General features: G+C 54.0%; 1 protein-coding gene across 1 annotated transcript in view; it reads left to right on the forward strand.

Annotated features, from left to right (window-relative positions):
• LOC140410156 (solute carrier family 15 member 4-like) overlaps positions 1–24187 on the forward strand; it is a 147789-nt gene that overhangs the window by 62878 nt on the left and 60724 nt on the right. The window contains exons 3-4 of the mRNA XM_072498116.1: positions 678–822; positions 11801–11893. Coding sequence (XP_072354217.1) covers positions 678–822; positions 11801–11893 — 238 coding nt within the window. The remainder of the gene's footprint in view (positions 1–677; positions 823–11800; positions 11894–24187) is intronic.

The raw sequence follows: 24187 nt of genomic DNA on the forward strand, positions 1-24187 counted from the left end.
TGACAGTGCAGCACTCCCACAGTACTGACCCTCTGAGAGTGCAGCACTCCCTCAGTACTGACCCTCTGAGAGTGCAGCACTCCCTCAGTACTGACCCTCTGACAGTGCAGCACTCCCTCAGTACTGACCCTCTGAGAGTGCAGCACTCCCTCAGCACTGACCCTCTGACAGTGCGGCACTCCGGTTTCCTTCCACAGTCCAAAGTGGTGCAGGTTAGGTGGATTGGCCGTGATAAATTGCCCTTCGGTGTCCATAAAGGTTAGGAGGGTGTTATTGGGTTATGGGGATAGGGTGGAAGTGAGGGCTTAAGTGGGTCGGTGCAGACTCGATGGGCCGAATGGCCCCCTTCTGCACTGTATGTTCTATGTTCTCTGTATGTTGTACAGATGCAGCAAGACCTCCGCCTCTTCCACGCCGACCCCCTTGACACCAGGGCCCACATTCCACTACCCTTCCTGATTACCTGCTGTCCCCGCGTGCTGGCTTTCTGTGCCTCCTGCGCATTTCCCCCAAGTCCCTTTTTGGGCAGCTTTCTGCAGTTCTCTCTACTTAAAGAATACTCTGTTCAAAATGAATGACCCATTTTCCCACATTATTTTGCCAACATTTTGCCATTTGACAATTTCTCGACCTATAAATATGTCTTTGCAAATTTCTTTCTGTCTCTGTGGGAACAGATCGCCGTACAGTGACCTCTCGGAGGAAGCCTTGTTCACCAATGGCAGGCGGCCCCTGGACTCCGCGCGGGACAACGTGAAGGTCCTCAAGAGAGTGATTCCAGTCTTCCTGACACTCATCCCCTACTGGATGGTCTACTTCCAGGTCAGAGGTCGCACGCCCACTTGGCGCCTCTGGGAATGGCCGCTGAGTTCTGGGCGGGCGCCATATTTAGAATGGGGGGAGGTGCTTCAATTGAGGGGGGCTTTCGGGTGATGGAAGAGGATTGATCGGTGCGGGGTGGAGCTGGTTATTGTAGCCAGGGTGCAGTTAAGAACGAAACCCTGCACCAATGTAAATTAGTCAGGAATGAAACCGTGAGGGGGCCTTTCAGAAGCAAAGTCTTCAACCGCAAGAGACGGCGAGAAAGTGGAACTGGCACCCACACGGTCTGGTTGTGGCGAACATTGCCGATGGCTGACAGAGGAAGCTAGGTTCGCACTCGTGGGAAAGAGAGAGACGAGAGGGTTGGAAGGAGAGGGTGACAGGGTGAGATAGGAAGAGGGAAGCTAGGAGGAATCTCTTGTGGAGCAGATACAACAACACGGAGCAGATGGGTCGAATGGCCTGCTTCTGAGCGACAGGGTTTTGTGAAATTCTATGCAGCTCAAGAGAGAGCCTCCATTGAGAAACGGCTGGCCAGGAATTGGACATGTCTACCGGGGGACCGGCAAAAGGGCGATGCAGTGTCGGTTAGATACAGAATAAAGATCCATCTACACTGTCCCCATCAAACACTCCCAGGACAGGTACAGCACGGGGTTAGATACAGAGTAAAGCTCCCTCTACACTGTCCCCATCAAACACTCCCAGGACAGGTACAGCACGGGGCTAGATACAGAGTAAAGCTCCCTCTACACTGTCCCCATCAAACACTCCCAGGACAGGTACAGCACGGGGTTAGATACAGAGTAAAGCTCCCTCTACACTGTCCCCATCAAACACTCCCAGGACAGGCACAGCACGGGGTTAGATACAGAGTAAAGCTCCCTCTACACTGTCCCCATCAAACACTCCCAGGACAGGTACAGCACGGGGTTAGATACAGAGTAAAGCTCCCTCTACACTGTCCCCATCAAACACTCTCAGGACAGGTACAGCACGGGGTTAGATACAGAGTAAAGCTCACTCTACACTGTCCCCATCAAACACTCCCAGGACAGTTACAGCACAGGGTTAGATACAGAGTAAAGCTCCCTCTGCACTGTCTCCATCAATAACTCCCAGGACAGGTACAGCACTTGGTTAGATACAGAGTAAAGCTCCCTCTCCACTGTCCCCATCAAACACTCCCAGGACAGGTACAGCACGGGGTTAGATACAGAGTAAAGCTCCCTCTGAACTGTCTCCATCAAACACTCCCAGGACAGGTACAGAAACGGGGTTAGATACAGAGTAAAGCTCCCTCTCCCCTCTCCCCAAACGGTCCCAGGACAGGTACAGCACAGGGTTAGATACAGAGTAAAGCTCCCTCTACACTGTCCCATCAAACACTCCCAGGACAGACACAGCACGGGGTTAGATACAGAGTAAAACTCCCTCTACACTGTCCCCATCAAACACTCCCAGGACAGGTACAGCACGGGGTTAGATAGAAAGTAAAGCTCCCTCTACACTGTCCCTCTCAAACACTCCCAGGACAGGCTCAGCACGGGGTTAGATACAGAGTAAAGCTCCCTTTACCCTCTCCCCAACACTCCCAGGAGAGGTACAGCACAGGGTTAGATACAGAGTAAAGCTCCCTCTACACTGTCCCCATCAAACACTCCCAGGACAGGTACAGCGCGAGGTTAGATACAGAGTAAAGCTCCCTCTGAACTGTCTCCATCAAACACTCCCAGGACAGGTACAGAAACGGGGTTAGATACAGAGTAAAGCTCCCTCTCCCCTCTCCCCAAACGGTCCCAGGACAGGTACAGCACAGGGTTAGATACAGAGTAAAGCTCCCTCTACACTGTCCCATCAAACACTACCAGGACAGACACAGCACGGGGTTAGATACAGAGTAAAACTCCCTCTACACTGTCCCCATCAATCATTTCCAGGACAGGTACAGCACGGGGTTAGATACAGAGTAAAGCTCCCTCTACACTGTCCCATCAAACACTCCCAGGACAGATACAGCACGGGGTTAGATACAGAGTAAAGCTCCCTCTACACTGTCACCATGAAACACTCCCAGGACAGATACAGCACGGGGTTAGATACAGAGTAAAGCTCCCTCTACACTGTCCCCATCAAACACTCACAGGACAGGTACAGCACGTGGTTAGATACAGAGTAAAGCTCCCTCTACACTGTCCCCATCAAACACTCCCAGGACAGTTACAGCACAGGGTTAGATACAGAGTAAAGCTCCCTCTGCACTGTCTCCATCAAACACTCCCAGGACAGGTACAGCACTTGGTTAGATACAGAGTAAAGCTCCCTCTCCACTGTCCCCATCAAACACTCCCAGGACAGGTACAGCACGGGGTTAGATACAGAGTAAAGCTCCCTCTGAACTGTCTCCATCAAACACTCCCCGGACAGGTACAGAAACGGGGTTAGATACAGAGTAAAGCTCCCTCTACACTGTCCACATCAAACACTCCCAGGACAGGTACAGCATGGGGTTAGATACAGAGTAAAGCTCCCTCTACACTGTCCCATTAAACACTCCCAGGACAGACACAGCACGGGGTTAGATACAGAGTAAAACTCCCTCTACACTGTCCCCATCAAACACTCCCAGGACAGGTACAGAGCGGGGTTAGATACAAAGTAAAGCTCCCTATACACTGTCCCTCTCAAACACTCCCAGGACAGGCTCAGCACGGGGTTAGATACAGAGTAAAGCTCCCTTTACCCTCTCCCCAAACACTCCCAGGAGAGGTACAGCACAGGGTTAGATACAGAGTAAAGCTCCCTCTACACTGTCCCCATCAAACACTCCCAGGACAGACACAGCGCGAGGTTAGATACAGAGTAAAACTCCCTCTACACTGTCCCCATCAATCATTTCCAGGACAGGTACAGCACGGGGTTAGATACAGAGTAAAGCTCCCTCTACACTGTCCCATTGTGGCGCACAAAGACTCCGTGAGACGAATAGAGTGAAGTCGATGAGGCTTTATTAAGCGTGTCTGTTCCCCAGCAGCCCGATAGTAAACTGGCATGCGGGGGAAGGCACCGGCTTCTTATACTTCGCCTTCAGGGCGGAGTATGAGGTCAACGGCCAACCAGGACCCGGGATCTGTCAGCCAATGACATTAGGGCTTCCAGTCCCACATGACCCCCAATACATACTACCACACCCATCAAACACTCCCAGGACAGATACAGCACGGGGTTAGATACAGAGTAAAGCTCCCTCTACACTGTCACCAAGAAACACTCCCAGGACAGATACAGCACGGGGTTAGATACAGAGTAAAGCTCCCTCTACACTGTCCCCATCAAACACTCACAGGACAGGTACAGCACGTGGTTAGATACAGAGTAAAGCTCCCTCTACACTGTCCCCATCAAACACTCCCAGGACAGGTACAGCACGGGGTTAGATACAGAGTAAGGCTCCCTCTATACTGTCCCATCAAACACTCCCAGGACAGGTACAGCACGGGATTAGGTACAGTGCAGAGTTCCCTCTACACTGTCCCCATCAAACACTCCCAGGACAGCTATAGCACAGGGCTAGATACAGAGTAAAACTCACTCTACAGTGTCCCCATCAAACAGTCCCAGGAAAGCCATAGCACGGGGTTAGATACAGAGTAAAGCTCCCTCTACACTGTCCCCATCAAACACTTCCAAGACTGGTACAGCACGGGGTTAGATACAGTGTAAAGCTCCCTCCACACTGTCCGCATCAAACACTCCCAGGACAGGTACAGCACGGGGCTAGATACAGAGTAAAGCTCGCTCTACACTGTCCCCATCAAATATTTCCAGGACAGGTACAGCATTGCGTTAGATACAGGGTAAAGCTCCCTCTACACTGTCACCATCAAACACTCCCAGGACAGATACAGCACGGGGTTAGATAAAGAGTAAAGCTCCCTCTACACTGTCCCCATCAAACATTCCCAGGACAGGTACAGCATGGGGTTAGATACAGAGTAAAGCTCGCTCTACACTGTCCCCATCAAACACTCCCAGGACAGGTACAGCACGTGGTTAGATACAGAGTAAAGCTCCCTCTCCACTGTCCCCATCAAACACTCCCAGGACAGGTACAGCACGGGGTTAGATACAGAGAAAAGCTCCCTCTACACTGTCCCCATCAAACACCCCCAGGACAGGTGCAGCACGGGGTTAGATACAGAGTAAAGCACACTCTACAATGTCCCCATCAAACACTCCCAGGACAGTTACAGCACGGGGTTAGATACAGAGTAAAGCTCCCTCTGCACTGTCCTCATCAAACATTCCCAGGACAGGTACAGCACGTGGTTAGATACAGAGTAAAGCTCCCTCTCCACTGTCCCCATCAAACACTCCCAGGACAGGTACAGCACGGGGTTAGATACAGAGTAAAGCTCCCTCGACACTGTCCCCATCAAACTCTCCCAGGACAGGTACAGCACGGGGTTAGATACAGAGTAAGGCTCCCTCTATACTGTCCCATCAAACACTCACAGGACAGGTACAGCACGTGGTTAGATACAGAGTAAAGCTCCCTCTAATCTGTCCCCACCAAACTCTCCCAGGACAGGTACAGCACGGGGTTAGATACAGAGTAAAGCTCCTTCTACACTGTCCCTATCAAACACTCCCAGGACAGGTACAGCACGGGGCTAGATACAGAGTAAAGCTCGCTCTACACTGTCCCCATCAAACATTTCCAGGACAGGTACAGCATTGCGTTAGATACAGGGTAAAGCTCCCTCTACACTGTCACCATCAAACACTCCCAGGACAGATACAGCACGGGGTTAGATAAAGAGTAAAGCTCCCTCTACACTGTCCCCATCAAACATTCCCAGGACAGGTACAGCATGGGGTTAGATACAGAGTAAAGCTCCCTCTACACTGTCCATCAAACACTCCCAGGACAGATACAGCACTGGGTTAGATACCGAGTAAAGCTCCCTCTACACTGTCGCCATCAAACTCTCCCAGGACAGGCACAGCACGGGGTTAGATACAGAGTAAATCTCCCTCCACAGTGTCTCCATCAAACACTCCCAGGACAGGTACAGAAACGGGGTTTGATACAGAGTAAAGCTCCCTCTACACTGTCCCCATCAAACACTCCCGGGACAGGTTCAGCACGGGGTTAGATACAGAGTAAATCTCCCTCTGAACTGTCTCCATCAAAAACTCCCAGGACAGGTACAGAAACAGGGTTAGATATAGAGTAAAGCTCCCTCTACCCTCTCCCCAGATACTCCCAGGACAGGTACAGCACATGGTTAGATACAGAGTAAAGCTCCCTCTACACTGTCCCCATCAAACACTCCCAGGACAGGTACCGTGCGGGGTTAGATACAGAGGAAAGCTCGCTCTACACTGTCCCCATCAAACACTCCCAGGACAGGTACAGCACGGGGTTAGATACAGTGTAAAGCTCCCTCTACACTGTCCCCATCAAACACTCCCAGGACAGGTACCGTGCGGGGTTAGATACAGAGTAAAGCTCCCTCTACACTGTCCCCATCAAACACTCCCAGGACAGGTACAACACGGGGTTAGATACAGAGTAAAGATCCCTCTACACTGTCCCCATTAAACACTCCCAGGACAGGCACAGCATGGGGTTAGATACAGAGTAAAGCTCCCTCTACACTGTCCCCATCAAACACTCCCAGGACATGTACAGCACGGGGTTAGATACAGAGTAAAGCTCCCTCTACACTGTCCCCATCAAACACTCCCAGGACAGGTACAGCATGTGGTTAGATACAGAGTAAAGCTCCCTCTCCACTGTCGCCATCAAACACTCCCAGGACAGGTACAGCACGGGGTTAGATACAGAGAAAAGCTCCCTCTACAATGTCCCCATCAAACACTCCCAGGACAGTTGCAGCACGGGGTTAGATACAGAGTAAAGCTCCCTCTGCACTGTCCTCATCAAACATTCCCAGGACAGGTACAGCACGTGGTTAGATACAGAGTAAAGCTCCCTCTCCACTGTCCCCATCAAACACTCCCAGGACAGGTACAGCACGGGGTTAGATACAGAGTAAAGCTCCCTCTACACTGTCCCCATCAAACTCTCCCAGGACAGGTACAGCACGGGGTTAGATACAGAGTAAGGCTCCCTCTATACTGTCCCATCAAGCACTCACAGGACAGGTACAGCACGTGGTTAGATACAGAGTAAAGCTCCCTCTACGCTGTCCAAACCAAACTCTCCCAGGACAGGTACAGCACGGGGTTAGATACAGAGTAAGGCTCCCTCTATACTGTCCAATCAAACACTCCCAGGACAGATACAGCACGGGGTTAGATACAGAGTAAAGCTCCCTCTCCACTGTCCCCATCAAACACTCCCAGGACAGGTACAGCACGGGGTTAGATACAGAGTAAAGCTCCCTCTACACTGTCCCCATCAAACTCTCCCAGGACAGGTACAGCACGGGGTTAGATACAGAGTAAGGCTCCCTCTATACTGTCCCATCAAGCACTCACAGGACAGGTACAGCACGTGGTTAGATACAGAGTAAAGCTCCCTCTACGCTGTCCAAACCAAACTCTCCCAGGACAGGTACAGCACGGGGTTAGATACAGAGTAAGGCTCCCTCTATACTGTCCAATCAAACACTCCAGGGACAGGTACAGCACGGGGTTAGATACAGAGTAAAGCTCCCTCTGCACTGTCCCCATCAAACACTCCCAGGACAGGTACAGCACGGGATTAGATACAGTGCAGAGTTCCCTCTACACTGTCCCTATCAAACACTCCCAGGACAGCTATAGCACGGGGCTAGATACAGAGTAAACCTCCCTCTACACTGTCCCCATCAAACTGTCCCAGGAAAGCCATAGCACGGGGTTAGATACAGAGTAAAACTCCCTCTACACTGTCCCATCAAACACTCCCAAGACTGGTACAGCACGGGGTTAGATACAGAGTAAAGCTCCCTCTACACTGTCCGCATCAAACACTCCCAGGACAGGTACAGCACGGGGCTAGATACAGAGTAAAGCTCCCTCTACACTGTCCCCATTAAACATTTCCAGGACAGGTACAGCACGTGGTTAGATACAGAGTAAAGCTCCCTCTACACTGTCACCATCAAACAGTCCCAGGACAGATACAGCACGGGGTTAGATACAGAGTAAAGCTCCTTCTACACTGTCCCCATCAAACATTCCCAGGACAGGTACAGCATGGGGTTAGATACAGAGTAAAGCTCCCTCTACACTGTCCCATCAAACACTCCCAGGACAGGTACAGCACGGGGTTAGATACAGAGTAAAGCTCCCTCTACACTGTCCCCATCAAACTCTCCCAGGACAGGTACAGCACGGGGTTAGATACAGAGTAAGGCTCCCTCTATACTGTCCCATCAAGCACTCACAGGACAGGTACAGCACGTGGTTAGATACAGAGTAAAGCTCCCTCTACGCTGTCCAAACCAAACTCTCCCAGGACAGGTACAGCACGGGGTTAGATACAGAGTAAGGCTCCCTCTATACTGTCCAATCAAACACTCCCAGGACAGGTACAGCACGGGGTTAGATACAGAGTAAAGCTCCCTCTGCACTGTCCCCATCAAACACTCCCAGGACAGGTACAGCACGGGATTAGATACAGTGCAGAGTTCCCTCTACACTGTCCCTATCAAACACTCCCAGGACAGCTATAGCACGGGGCTAGATACAGAGTAAACCTCCCTCTACACTGTCCCCATCAAACTGTCCCAGGAAAGCCATAGCACGGGGTTAGATACAGAGTAAAACTCCCTCTACACTGTCCCATCAAACACTCCCAAGACTGGTACAGCACGGGGTTAGATACAGAGTAAAGCTCCCTCTACACTGTCCGCATCAAACACTCCCAGGACAGGTACAGCACGGGGCTAGATACAGAGTAAAGCTCCCTCTACACTGTCCCCATTAAACATTTCCAGGACAGGTACAGCACGTGGTTAGATACAGAGTAAAGCTCCCTCTACACTGTCACCATCAAACAGTCCCAGGACAGATACAGCACGGGGTTAGATACAGAGTAAAGCTCCTTCTACACTGTCCCCATCAAACATTCCCAGGACAGGTACAGCATGGGGTTAGATACAGAGTAAAGCTCCCTCTACACTGTCCCATCAAACACTCCCAGGACAGATACAGCACGGGGTTAGATACAGAGTAAAGCTCTCTCTACACTGTCCACATCAAACACTCCCAGGACACGTACAGCACGGGGTTAGATACAGAGTAAAGCTCCCTCTACACTGTCCCCATCAAACTCTCCCAGGACAGGGACAGCACGGGGTTAGATACAGAGTAAAGCTCCCTCCACACTGTCCCCATCAAACACTCCCAGGACAGGTACAGCACGGGGTTAGATACAGAGTAAAGCTCCCTCTACACTGTCCCCATCAAACACCCCCAGGACAGGTCCAGCACGGGGTTAGATACAGAGTAAAGCTCCCTCTACACTGTCCCCATCAAACACCCCCAGGACAGATCCAGCACGGGGTTCGATGCGGTATAAAGCTCCGCTATCAGATTCTGTTCACCGGTATATGTAAAGGGACTGGGAGGATAAACTGAATTGACTGATTAACGATGATGATGTTAATTTTTTTGCTGTTGTCACCCAGCCTGTTGCCATCCTATTGTTCACCTGTCCCCTGTGAGATTGTGAAGATCGAATTTGCAATGTCGCTGTTGTGTGGACACGCCTCTGCTGCAGCTGTCCTGACAACCTGTGCCTGCCTCTCTCTGAAACATCAACTGGCTCTGTCCCGAACTGAGCTTATGCGCTGCAGGAACGTCAGTTATTCCTTCGCAACACATTCCAAAACATTCCCAGAATCTCCCATCTTCCATCCTTCCACACCTCTAAATCCTCAACACACAATTCCATTCTCTAACTCACATTTCCCCATCTACCCTGCGCTGGCCTCGATTCACTCCCGGTCCACTCTATCCAGGCCTCGCAGTATCCTGTAAGTTTCAATAAGATCCCCCCCCCCTCATCCTTCTAAACTCCACCGAGCACAGACCCAGAGTCCTCAACCGTTCCTCATACGACAAGCTCTTCTTTCCAGGGATCATTCTTGTGAACCTCCTCTGGACCCTTTCCAAGGCCAGCACCTCCTTCCTCAGATACGGGGCCCAGAAAGGCTCACAATACTCCAAATGGGGTCCAGAGACTTGCACAGCCTCTGCAGTAGATCCCTGGTCTTGTATTCTAGCCCTCGCGACGTGGATGCAAACATTGCATTTGCATTCTTGTCTGCCGACTGAACCTGCACGTTAACCTTAAGAGAATCGTGAACAAGGACTCCCAAGTCCCTTTGTGCTTCTGATTTCCTAAGCGTCTCCCCATTTAGAAAATAGTCAATGGGCGGGATTCTCGAATAATGGGGATATGTCCTCACGTCGAGGTCAAAGCCGTCCCCAGTGACTCCGGCGTCAACGGCCCCCGAAAGCGAGGAATTCTCACCTTTCGAGGGGGCTAGGTTGGTGCCGGAGTGGTCCCCACTGCTCCAGCCGGCGGGGAACGGCCTGCGCGGGTTCGCGCACGCGCAGAACGGCCGACGTATTTTCGCGCACGCGTGGGACGGCCGGCGTTTCGGCGCACGCGCGGGGCTTCTCTCGTCTGCGCGGCCCCTGGGCAGCGTGGTCGAGCCCTACAGGGGCCCGGCACGGAGTAAAGTAGGCCCCCACGGGACCAGCCCACCCGCCGGACGGTAGGCCCCGATCGCGGGCCAGGCCACCGTGCCCCCCCCCCCCGCCCCCTCTCCCCGGGGGTTGGATCCCCCCCCCTCCAGGATGGACCCCCCACACTCGCCGGCTGCCACTCTCTGCCTTCTGCCAGTCAGCCTGTCCTCTATCCATGCCAGGATCTTACCCTGACCACCATGGGCTTTTAACTTATTTAACAGTCTCCTGTATGGCACCTTGTCGAAGGCCTTTTGGAATTCAAAATCAATCACGTCCACTGGTTCTCCTTTGTCTACCTTCCTTGTTACCACCTCAAAGAATTACATCGATAATCCTCTTGAGTACTCTGCGCTCATCCACATTCGTTCTTTTGACCAGACCAGATTTTAACTTCAATTCCAGTGCTCGCTGTGTCTTAAGCTGCCTGGGCCTGAGGGTTTAAAATCCCTCCCCTGAACCTCTCCATCCGTCTCTCTCTCTCTCTGTCCCTCTCTCCCTCTGACCCTCGCTTTCTTTCTGTCTCTCTCTCTCTCTCTCGCTGTGTCCCTCTCTCCCCCTCTCTTTCTTTCTGTCTCTCACTCTGTCTCTCTCTCTCTGACCCTCTTGTAGTTTAGTCGGGCAGCATGGTCGGCACGGGCTTGGAGGGCCGAAGGGCCTGTTCCTGTGCTGTACATTTCTTTGTTCTTTGTTGTTCTCTCTTTCTTTCTGTCTCTCTCCCTCTCTCTCTCCCATTCTGTCTACTCTCTCTCTGACCCTCTCTTTCTTTCTGTCTCTCTCTCTGTCCCTCTCTTTCTTTCTATCTATCTCCCTCTCTCTCTTTCCCGTTCTGTCTGTCTGTCTCTCTCTCTTTGTCCCTCTCTTTCTCTCTATCTCTCTCTCTCACCCTCTCTCTCCCTGTCCCTCTCTTTTTCTCTCTCGCTCCCTCTCTCTCTCTCTCTTTCTGTCTCTCTCTGTTCCTCTCTTTCTTTCTGTCTCTCTCTCTCTCTTTTCCTCTCTTTCTCTCTCTCTGTCTCTCTCTTCTCTGTCTCTCTCTCTTCTCTGTCTCTCTCTCTCTCTCTCTCTGTCTCTCCCTCTCTTTCCCTTCTTCATTACGAGCCTTTGAAAATGTCTCCCCCAGGTTTGTTGTGGCACAGTGTGAATCGTGGCAGTGGTTCTGATCACATTGCTTTGGACCATTTTCTATCATGGAGGATGTTATATTAATGCATGATGTTGTTGTTCAGTTTTGATTAGCTGCCTGTGTCTCTCTCTCTCTTCACAGATGGAGAGCACATATGTCTTACAGAGTTTACACCTGCAACTGCCCCCTTTGTTCGGCAATCATTCTCCAAGCGAGAGCACACATCAACAGACAGTGAGTCCTCACCATTATACAACTGTACAAACAGCCATTCAGCCCCTCCTCCAGCCTGTTACACAGCAACAGGAGGAGGCCCCATTCAGCCCCTTCTCCAGCCTGTGACACAGGAAGAGGAGGAGGCCCCATTCAGCCCCTTCTCCAGCCGGTTACACAGGAACAGGAGGAGGCCCCATTCAGCCTCTTCTCCAGCCTGTTACAGGAACAGGAGGAGGCCCCATTCAGCCGCTTCTCCAGCCCGTTACACAGAAACAGGAGAAGGCCCCATTCAGCCGCTTCTCCAGCCTGTTACACAGGAACAGGAGGAGGCCCCATTCAGCCTCTTCTCCAGCCTGTTACACAGGAACAGGAGGCCCCATTCAGCCCCTTCTCCAGCCTGTTACACAGGAACAGGAGGAGGCCCCATTCAGCCCCTTCTCCAGCCAGTTACACAGGAACAGGAGGAGGCCCCATTCAGCCCCTCCTCCAGCCTGTTACACAGGAACAGGAGGAGGCCCCATTCAGCCCCTCCTCCAGCCTGTTACACAGGAACAGGAGGAGGCCCCATTCAGCCCCTTCTCCAGCCTGTTCCACAGGAACAGGAGGAGGCCCCATTCAGCCCCTTCTCCAGCCAGTTACACAGGAACAGGAGGAGGCCCCATTCAGCCCCTCCTCCAGCCTGTTACACAGGAACAGGAGGAGGCCCCATTCAGCCCCTTCTCCAGCCGGTTACACAGGAACAGGAGGAGGCCCCATTCAGCCCCTCCTCCAGCCTGTTACACAGGAACAGGAGGAGGCCCCATTCAGCCCCTTCTCCAGCCAGTTACACAGGAACCGGAGGAGGCCCCATTCAGCTCCTCCTCCAGCCTGTTACACAGGAACAGGAGGAGGCCCCATTCACACACACCCTCAGACGCACGACAGATATACATACACACCCTCGCGCAACATATTAGACACACACAGGGGCTGACACACGGGCACTCGCACATACAGGCGCTCACACACACAACACAGGCTCACACACACAACACAGGCTCGCACACACAGGATCACACACACACAAAACACAGGCTCGCACACAATGACACGCAGAGATACACACACACAGGCCCACACACAGGCTCACTCACATTCACACACAGCGCTGTACAGGAACAGGTGGGCGTGAACCATTCTATTTTACCCTCTGTGATGTGCCCACATTCGGTACATGCGGACCATTCAGGAACAGAGAGGACTGAATTTCCTCTTCGCCAATGTGTGGAACGCGGGTTCTCATTGTGCCAGTAAATGTCTGAGTGAACACTGCGAGCGACAAGGCAGCCTGTGGTCAACTGGTGAGGCCCAGGAGTGTATTTTTGTTGCGGTTTCAAATTCCCCTTTCTGAAAGCCATGGTCAGTGAAAGTGAAAGAGGATGTAACCGGCCCGTGAGCCCGTTTCTCATGCCTTGAGGGATGGGCCACATCCACCTCACCGAAAGCCACACACACAGGAGTGGCATTGCTCAGGAGAAGCCTGAGCTGCTAGGCCCCGTCCTCGGTCCCCGCCTGCGTCACTTGTGGACAGCGACCGGGGGCAGGAATCCCTGTCTGGTAAAGCAGGGCGTGCAGGCCATTCAACCCACTTTTCCCACACTAGCCCCTTGAAAGATTCCACCCAATTATCCCTGCTGCCCCATCCCCCCGCTCCTTTCCTGCCGTCCTTCCACAAACCGCTCCCCTCTTCAGCCGCAAGAGCTGAAGATGCAGGAGCAGGAATGGACCATTCGGCCCGTCGAGTCTGCTCCGCCATTCAATGAGATCACGAAAGATCCTGGGCGGGATTCTCCGACTTCCCGCCGGGTTCGGAGAATCCCCGGGGGAATGGGGCGGCGTGAATCCCGCCCCGCCGCTCCAGCGCCGGCTGCCGTACGCTCTGGCGCCGGTTTGCAGGCCGGCATTGGGCCGTCGCCGTGAGGCGGGAGAAGCCCGCCTGCGATGTCCCCACCATCTGCCACCGCCCTGTCAGGCCAACGCCCTCTGACCTGCGACAGCTTTCCTCACCTCGTTCCTGTCCCCTTTCCCCGATCATCTTCAAACACCCCCCCCCCCCCCACCAACTGCCCTCACCCCCAACCCACCTCAAATAACCTTCCCTGCTCCGAGGGGAACAGTCCCAGCTTCTCCCAGTCTCTCCCACGTTAACCGACGTTTCGCCCCCCCCATCCATTCAATGCAAGATCCGTTTTCCCGGTTCACAGGATGCCCTCAATAATACGATCCAGACGGAGGGATCCCTGTCTCTGTAACCTTCCAGCCCCTACAGCCCTCCCTATCTCTGTAACCTTCCTCCAGCCCCTGCAACCCCCCCCTATCTCTGTAACCTTCCTCCAGCCCCTACAACCTCCCCCTATCTCTGTAACCTTCCTCCAGCCCCTACAACCCTCCCTATCTCTGTAACCTTCCTCCAGCCCCTGCAACCCCCCCCTATCCCTGTAACCTCCTCCAGCCCTTACAACCCTCCCTATCTCTGTAACCTTCCTCCAGCCCCTACAACCCTCCCTATCTCTGCAACCTCCTCCAGCCCCTACAACCCTCCCTATCTCTGCAACCTCCTCCAGCCCCTACAACCCTCCCTATCACTGGAACCTCCTCCAGCCCCGACAACACTCCCTATCTCTGTAATCTCCTCCAGCCCCTACAACACTCCCTATCTCTGTAATCTCCTCCAACCCCTACAACCCTCATATTTCAGTAACCTGCTCCAGTCTCTACAATCCTCCCCCATCTCTGTAACATCCTCCAGCCCCTGCAACCCTCCCTATCTCTGTAACCTTCCTTCAGCTCCTACAACACTCCCTATCTCTGTAACTTTCCTCCAGCCCCTAGAACACTCCCTATCTCTGTAACCTCCCCCAGCCCCTACAACCCTCCCTATCTCTGTACCTCCTCCAGCCCCTACACCCCTCCCTATCTCTGTAACCTCCTCCAGCCCCGACAACCCTCCCTATCTCTGTAACCCCCTCCAGCCCCTACCTCCCTACGTATTTCAGTAACCTGCTCCAGTCCCTACAACCCTCCCTATCTCTGTAACCTCCTCCAGCCCCTCGAACCCTGCATAGTTCAGTAACCTGCTCCAGTCCCTACAATCCTCCCCCATCTCTGTAACCTCCTCCAGTCCCTACAACTCTCCCATTCTCTGTAACCTTCCTCCAGCCCCTACAACCCTCCCTATCTCTGTAACCTGCTCCAGTCCCTACAATCCTCGCCATCTCTGTAACCTCCTCCAGTCCCTACACCCCTCCCTATCTCTGTAACCTCCTCCAGTCCCTACACCCCTCCCTATCTCTGTAACCTTCCTCCAGCCCCTACAACTCTCACTATCTCTGTAACCTGCTCCAGTCCCTACAATCCTCGCCATCTCTGTAACCTCCTCCAGTCCCTACAACCCTCGCCATCTCTGTAACCTCCTTCAGCCCCTACAACCCTCCCTATCACGGAAACCTTCCTCCAGCACCTACAACCCTCTCTATCTCTGTAACCTTCCTCCAGCCCCAAAAACCCTCCCTATCTCAGTAACCTGCTCCAACTCCTACAACCCTCCCCCATCTGTGTAACCTCCTCCAGCCCCTACAACACTCCCAATCTCTGTAGCTCCTCCATCCCCTACAACCCTCACTATCTTTGTAGCCTCTTCCAGCCCCGACAAACCTCCCGATCACTGCAACTTCCTCCAGCCCCTACAACCCTCCCTATCTCTGTAGCCTCCTCCAGCCCGTACAACCCTCCCTATCTCTTTAGCCCCCTCCAGCCCCTACAACCCTCCCTATCCCTGTAACCTCCTCCAGCCCCTACAACCCTCCTTATCTCCGTAACCTCCTCCAGCCCCTACAACCCTCCCTATCTCTGTAACGTCCTCCAGCCCCGACAGCCCTCCCTATCTCTGTAACCTCCTCCAGCCCCTACACCCCTCCCTATCTCTGTAACCTCCTCCAGCCCCTACAACCCTCCCTATCTCTGTAACCTCCTCCAGCCCCGACAGCCCTCCCTATCTCTGTAACCTCCTCCAACCCCTACAACCGTCCCTATCTCTGTAGCCTCCTCCAGCCCCTACAACCCTCCCTATCTCTGTAGCCTCCTCCAGCCCCTACAACCCTCCCTAGCTCTGTAACTTCCTCAACCCTTGACAAACCTCCCTATCTCTGTAACCTCCTCCAGCCCCTGCAACCCTCCCTGTCTCTGTAACCTCCTCCAGCCCCTGCTCCCCTCCCTTTCTCTGTAACCTCCTCCAGTCCCTGAAACCCTCCCTTGCTCTGTAACTTTCTCCAACCCCTACACCCCTCCCTATCTCTGTAACCTCCTCCAGACCCTACAACCCTCACTATCTCTGTAGCCTCCTCCAGCCCCTACAACCCTCCCTATCTCTGTAACCACCTCCAGCCTCTACACCCCTCCCTATCTCTGTAACCTCCTCCAGACCCTACAACCCTCCCTATCTCTGTAACCACCTCCAGCCCCTACAACACTCCCGATCTCTGTAATCTTCTCCAGCCCCTACAACCCTCCCTATCTCAGTAACCTGCTCGAACCCCTACAACCCTCCCCATCTGTGTAACCTCCTCCAGCCCCTACAACCCTCCCAATCTCTGTAGCCTCCTCCATCTCCTACAACCCTCACTATCTTTGTAGCCTCTTCCAGCCCCGACAAACCTCCCGATCACTGCAACTTCCTCCAGCCCCTACAACCCTCCCTATCTCTGTAGCCTCCTCCAGCCCCTACAACCCTCCCTATCTCTGTAGCCTCCTCCAGCCCCTACAACCCTCCCTATCTCTGTAACGTCCTCCAGCCCCGACAGCCCTCCCTATCTCTGTAACCTCCTCCAACCCCTACAACCCTCTCTAGCTCTGTAACTCCCTCCAGCCCCGACAATACTCCTATCTCAGTAGCCTTCTCCAGCCACAACAACCCTCCCTATCTCTCTAACCTCCTCAACCCCTGACAAACCTCCCTATCTCTGTAACCTCCTCCAGCCCCTACAACCCTCCCTATATCTGTAGCCTCCTCCAGCCCCTACAACCCTCCCTATCTCTGGAACCTTCTCCAGCCCCTACAACCCTCCCTATCGCTGTAGCCTCCTCGAGCCCCTACAACCCTCCTTAGCTCTGTAACCTCCTTCAGCCCCTACAACCCTCCCCATCTCTGTTACTTCCTCCTGCCCCGACAACACTCCCTAGCTCTTTAACTTCCTTCAGCCCCTACAACCCTCCCTATCTCTGTAACCTTCTCCAGCCCCTGCAACCCTCCCTGTCTCTGTAACCTCCTCCAGCCCCTGCTCCCCTCCCTTTCTCTGTAACCTCCTCCAGTCCCTGAAACCCTCCCTTGCTCTGTAACTTTCTCCAACCCCTACACCCCTCCCTATCTCTGTAACCTCCTCCAGACCCTACAACCCTCACTATCTCTGTAGCCTCCTCCAGCCCCTACAACCCTCCCTATCTCTGTAACCACCTCCAGCCTCTACACCCCTCCCTATCTCTTTAGCCCCCTCCAGCCCCTACAACCCTCCCTAGCTCTGTAACGTCCTCCAGCCCCGACAGCCCTCCCTATCTCTGTAACCTCCTCCAACCCCTACAACCGTCCCTATCTCTGTAGCCTCCTCCAGCCCCTACAACCCTCCCTATCTCTGTAGCCTCCTCCAGCCCCTACAACCCTCCCTAGCTCTGTAACTTCCTCAACCCTTGACAAACCTCCCTATCTCTGTAACCTCCTCCAGCCCCTGCAACCCTCCCTGTCTCTGTAACCTCCTCCAGCCCCTGCTCCCCTCCCTTTCTCTGTAACCTCCTCCAGTCCCTGAAACCCTCCCTTGCTCTGTAACTTTCTCCAACCCCTACACCCCTCCCTATCTCTGTAACCTCCTCCAGACCCTACAACCCTCACTATCTCTGTAGCCTCCTCCAGCCCCTACAACCCTCCCTATCTCTGTAACCACCTCCAGCCTCTACACCCCTCCCTATCTCTGTAACCTCCTCCAGACCCTACAACCCTCCCTATCTCTGTAACCACCTCCAGCCCCTACAACACTCCCTATCTCTGTAATCTTCTCCAGCCCCTACAACCCTCCCTATCTCAGTAACCTGCTCGAACCCCTACAACCCTCCCCATCTGTGTAACCTCCTCCAGCCCCTACAACCCTCCCAATCTCTGTAGCCTCCTCCATCCCCTACAACCCTCACTATCTTTGTAGCCTCTTCCAGCCCCGACAAACCTCCCGATCACTGCAACTTCCTCCAGCCCCTACAACCCTCCCTATCTCTGTAGCCTCCTCCAGCCCCGACAACCCTCCCTATCTCTGTAGCCTCCTCCAGCCCCTACAACCCTCCCTATCTCTGTAACGTCCTCCAGCCCCGACAGCCCTCCCTATCTCTGTAACCTCCTCCAACCCCTACAACCCTCTCTAGCTCTGTAACTCCCTCCAGCCCCGACAATACTCCTATCTCAGTAGCCTTCTCCAGCCACAACAACCCTCCCTATCTCTCTAACCTCCTCAACCCCTGACAAACCTCCCTATCTCTGTAACCTCCTCCAGCCCCTACAACCCTCCCTATATCTGTAGCCTCCTCCAGCCCCTACAACCCTCCCTATCTCTGGAACCTTCTCCAGCCCCTACAACCCTCCCTATCGCTGTAGCCTCCTCGAGCCCCTACAACCCTCCTTAGCTCTGTAACCTCCTTCAGCCCCTACAACCCTCCCCATCTCTGTTACTTCCTCCTGCCCCGACAACACTCCCTAGCTCTTTAACTTCCTTCAGCCCCTACAACCCTCCCTATCTCTGTAACCTTCTCCAGCCCCTGCAACCCTCCCTGTCTCTGTAACCTCCTCCAGCCCCTGCTCCCCTCCCTTTCTCTGTAACCTCCTCCAGTCCCTGAAACCCTCCCTTGCTCTGTAACTTTCTCCAACCCCTACACCCCTCCCTATCTCTGTAACCTCCTCCAGACCCTACAACCCTCACTATCTCTGTAGCCTCCTCCAGCCCCTACAACCCTCCCTATCTCTGTAACCACCTCCAGCCTCTACACCCCTCCCTATCTCTGTAACCTCCTCCAGACCCTACAACCCTCCCTATCTCTGTAACCACCTCCAGCCCCTACAACACTCCCTATCTCTGTAATCTTCTCCAGCCCCTACAACCCTCCCTATCTCAGTAACCTGCTCGAACCCCTACAACCCTCCCCATCTGTGTAACCTCCTCCAGCCCCTACAACCCTCCCAATCTCTGTAGCCTCCTCCATCCCCTACAACCCTCACTATCTTTGTAGCCTCTTCCAGCCCCGACAAACCTCCCGATCACTGCAACTTCCTCCAACCCCTACAACCCTCCCTATCTCTATAAACTCATCCAGCCCCTACAACTGTCCCGATCTCTGTAACCTCCTCTAGCCCCTAAAACCCTCCCTATCTCTGTAACCTTCCTCCAGCCCCTGCAACCCTCCCTATCTCTGTAACCTTCCTACAGCCCCTACAACCCTCCCTATCTCAGTAACCTCCTCCAGCTCCTACAACCCTCCCTATCTCTGTAACCTTCCTCCAGCCCCTGCAACCCTCCCTATCTCTGTAACCTTCCTCCAGCCCCTACAACCCTCCCTATCTCTGTAACTTTCCTCCAGCCCCTACAACCCTCCCTATCTCTGTAACCTCCTCCAGCCCCCACAACCCTCCCTATCTCTGTAACCTCCTCCAGCCACTACAAACCTCCCTATCTCTGTAACTTCCTCCAGTCCCTACACCCCTCCCTATCTCTGTAACCTCCTCCAGCCCCGACAACCCTCCCTACAAGTGTAACCTCCTCCAGCCCCGACAACCCTCCCTATCTCTGTAACCTTCCTCCAGTCCCTACAACTCTCCCTATCTCTGTAACTTTCCTCCAGCCCCTAGAACCCTCCCTATCTTTGTAACCTCCTACAGACCCTACAACCCTCCCTATCACTGGAACCTCCTCCAGCCCCGACAACACTCCCTATCTCTGTAATCTCCTCCAGCCCCTACAACACTCCCTATCTCTGTAATCTCCTCCAACCCCTACAACCCTCATATTTCAGTAACCTGCTCCAGTCTCTACAATCCTCCCCCATCTCTTTAACATCCTCCAGCCCCTGCAACCCTCCCTATCTCTGTAACCTTCCTTCAGCTCCTACAACACTCCCTATCTCTGTAACTTTCCTCCAGCCCCTAGAACACTCCCTATCTCTGTAACCTCCCCCAGCCCCTACAACCCTCCCTATCTCTGTACCTCCTCCAGCCCCTACACCCCTCCCTATCTCTGTAACCTCCTCCAGCCCCGACAACCCTCCCTATCTCTGTAACCCCCTCCAGCCCCTACCTCCCTACGTATTTCAGTAACCTGCTCCAGTCCCTACAACCCTCCCTATCTCTGTAACTTCCTCCAGCCCCTACAACCCTCCCTATCTCTGTAACCTCCTCCAGCCCCTCGAACCCTGCATAGTTCAGTAACCTGCTCAAGTCCCTACAATCCTCCCCTATCTCTGTAACCTCCTCCAGCCCCTACAACTCTCCCTATCTCTGTAACCTCCTCCAGTCCCTACAACCCTCCCTATCTCTGTAACCTGCTCCAGTCCCTACAATCCTCGCCATCTCTGTAACCTCCTTCAGCCCCTACAACCCTCCCTATCACGGAAACCTTCCTCCAGCACCTACAACCCTCTCTATCTCTGTAACCTTCCTCCAGCCCCAACAACCCTCCCTATCTCTGTAACCTGCTCCAACTCCTACAACCCTCCCCCATCTGTGTAACCTCCTCCAGCCCCTACAACACTCCCAATCTCTGTAGCTCCTCCATCCCCTACAACCCTCACTATCTTTGTAGCCTCTTCCAGCCCCGACAAACCTCCCGATCACTGCAACTTCCTCCAGCCCCTACAACCCTCCCTATCTCTGTAGCCTCCTCCAGCCCGTACAACCCTCCCTATCTCTGTAGCACCCTCCAGCCCCTACAACCCTCCCTAGCTCTGTAACGTCCTCCAGCCCCGACAGCCCTCCCTATCTCTGTAACCTCCTCCAACCCCTACAACCGTCCCTATCTCTGTAGCCTCCTCCAGCCCCGACAACCCTCCCTATCTCTGTAGCCTCCTCCAGCCCCTACAACCCTCCCTAGCTCTGTAACTTCCTCAACCCTTGACAAACCTCCCTATCTCTGTAACCTCCTCCAGCCCCTGCAACCCTCCCTGTCTCTGTAACCTCCTCCAGCCCCTGCTCCCCTCCCTTTCTCTGTAACCTCCTCCAGTCCCTGAAACCCTCCCTTCCTCTGTAACTTTCTCCAACCCCTACACCCCTCCCTATCTCTGTAACCTCCTCCAGACCCTACAACCCTCACTATCTCTGTAGCCTCCTCCAGCCCCTACAACCCTCCTTATCTCTGTAACCACCTCCAGCCTCTACACCCCTCCCTATCTCTGTAACCTTCTCCAGACCCTACAACCCTCCCTATCTCTGTAACCACCTCCAGCCCCTACAACACTCCCTATCTCTGTAATCTTCTCCAGCCCCTACAACCCTCCCTATCTCAGTAACCTGCTCGAACCCCTACAACCCTCCCCATCTGTGTAACCTCCTCCAGCCCCTACTACCCTCCCAATCTCTGTAGCCTCCTCCATCCCCTACAACCCTCACTATCTTTGTAGCCTCTTCCAGCCCCGACAAACCTCCCGATCACTGCAACTTCCTCCAGCCCCTACAACCCTCCCTATCTCTGTAGCCTCCTCCAGCCCCTACAACCCTCCCTATCTCTGTAGCCTCCTCCAGCCCTTCCAACCCTCCCTATCTCTGTAACGTCCTCCAGCCCCGACAGCCCTCCCTATCTCTGTAACCTCCTCCAACCCCTACAACCCTCTCTAGCTCTGTAACTCCCTCCAGCCCCGACAATACTCCAATCTCAGTAGCCTCCTCCAGCCACAACAACCCTCCCTATCTCTCTAACCTCCTCAACCCCTGACAAACCTCCCTATCTCTGTAACCTCCTCCAGCCCCTACAACCCTCCCTATATCTGTAGCCTCCTCCAGCCCCTACAACCCTCCCTATCTCTGGAACCTTCTCCAGCCCCTACAACCCTCCCTATCGCTGTAGCCTCCTCGAGCCCCTACAACCCTCCTTAGCTCTGTAACCTCCTTCAGCCCCTACAACCCTCCCCATCTCTGTTACTTCCTCCTGCCCCGACAACACTCCCTAGCTCTTTAACTTCCTTCAGCCCCTACAACCCTCCCTGTCTCTGTAACCTTCTCCAGCCCCTGCAACCCTCCCTGTCTCTGTAACCTCCTCCAGCCCCTGCTCCCCTCCCTTTCTCTGTAACCTCCTCCAGTCCCTGAAACCCTCCCTTGCTCTGTAACTTTCTCCAGCCCCTACACCCCTCCCTATCTCTGTCACCTCCTCCAGACCCTACAACCCTCACTATCTCTGTAGCCTCCTCCAGCCCCTACAACCCTATCTCTGTAACCACCTCCAGCCCCTACAACACTCCCTATCTCTGTAATCTCCTCCAGCCCCTACAACCCTCCCTATCGCTGTAACCTTCCTCCAGCCCCTACAACCCTCCCCACCTCTGTTACTTCCTCCTGCCCCGACAACACTCCCTAGCTCTTTAACTTCCTTCAGCCCCTACAACCCTCCCTATCTCTGTAACCTTCTCCAGCCCCTGCAACCCTCCCTGTCTCTGTAACCTCCTCCAGCCCCTGCTCCCCTCCCTTTCTCTGTAACCTCCTCCAGTCCCTGAAACCCTCCCTTGCTCTGTAACTTTCTCCAACCCCTACACCCCTCCCTATCTCTGTAACCTCCTCCAGACCCTACAACCCTCACTATCTCTGTAGCCTCCTCCAGCCCCTACAACCCTCCCTATCTCTGTAACCACCTCCAGCCTCTACACCCCTCCCTATATCTGTAACCTCCTCCAGACCCTACAACCCTCCCTATCTCTGTAACCACCTCCAGCCCCTACAACACTCCCTATCTCTGTAATCTTCTCCAGCCCCTACAACCCTCCCTATCTCAGTAACCTGCTCGAACCCCTACAACCCTCCCCATCTGTGTAACCTCCTCCAGCCCCTACAACCCTCCCAATCTCTGTAGCCTCCTCCATCCCCTACAACCCTCACTATCTTTGTAGCCTCTTCCAGCCCCGACAAACCTCCCGATCACTGCAACTTCCTCCAGCCCCTACAACCCTCCCTATCTCTATAAACTCATCCAGCCCCTACAACTGTCCCGATCTCTGTAACCTCCTCCAGCCCCTAAAACCCTCCCTATCTCTGTAACCTTCCTCCAGCCCCTGCAACCCTCCCTATCTCTGTAACCTTCCTACAGCCCCTACAACCCTCCCTATCTCAGTAACCTCCTCCAGCTCCTGCAACCCTCCCTATCTCTGTAACCTTCCTCCAGCCCCTGCAACCCTCCCTATCTCTGTAACCTTCCTCCAGCCCCTACAACCCTCCCTATCTCTGTAACCTTCCTCCAGCCCCTACAACCCTCCCTATCTCTGTAACCTTCCACCAGCCTCTACAACCCTCCCTATCTCTGTAACCTCCTCCAGCCCCCACAACCCTCCCTATCTCTGTAACCTCCTCCAGCCACTACAAACCTCCCTATCTCTGTAACTTCCTCCAGTCCCTACACCCCTCCCTATCTCTGTAACCTCCTCCAGCCCCGACAACCCTCCCTACAAGTGTAACCTCCTCCAGCCCCGACAACCCTCCCTATCTCTGTAACTTTCCTCCAGTCCCTACAACTCTCCCTATCTCTGTAACTTTCCTCCAGCCCCTAGAACCCTCCCTATCTCTGTAACCTTCCTCCAGCCTCTACAACCCTCCCTATCTCTGTAACCTCCTCCAGTCCCTAGAACCCTCCCTATCTTTGTAACCTCCTACAGACCCTACAACCCTCCCTATCACTGGAACCTCCTCCAGCCCCGACAACACTCCCTATCTCTGTAATCTCCTCCAGCCCCTACAACACTCCCTATCTCTGTAATCTCCTCCAACCCCTACAACCCTCATATTTCAGTAACCTGCTCCAGTCTCTACAATCCTCCCCCATCTCTGTAACATCCTCCAGCCCCTGCAACCCTCCCTATCTCTGTAACCTTCCTTCAGCTCCTACAACACTCCCTATCTCTGTAACTTTCCTCCAGCCCCTAGAACACTCCCTATCTCTGTAACCTCCCCCAGCCCCTACAACCCTCCCTATCTCTGTACCTCCTCCAGCCCCTACACCCCTCCCTATCTCTGTAACCTCCTCCAGCCCCGACAACCCTCCCTATCTCTGTAACCCC

This window comes from Scyliorhinus torazame, chromosome 4 (genome assembly GCF_047496885.1).
Source record: "Scyliorhinus torazame isolate Kashiwa2021f chromosome 4, sScyTor2.1, whole genome shotgun sequence".
NCBI lineage: Eukaryota > Metazoa > Chordata > Chondrichthyes > Carcharhiniformes > Scyliorhinidae > Scyliorhinus > Scyliorhinus torazame.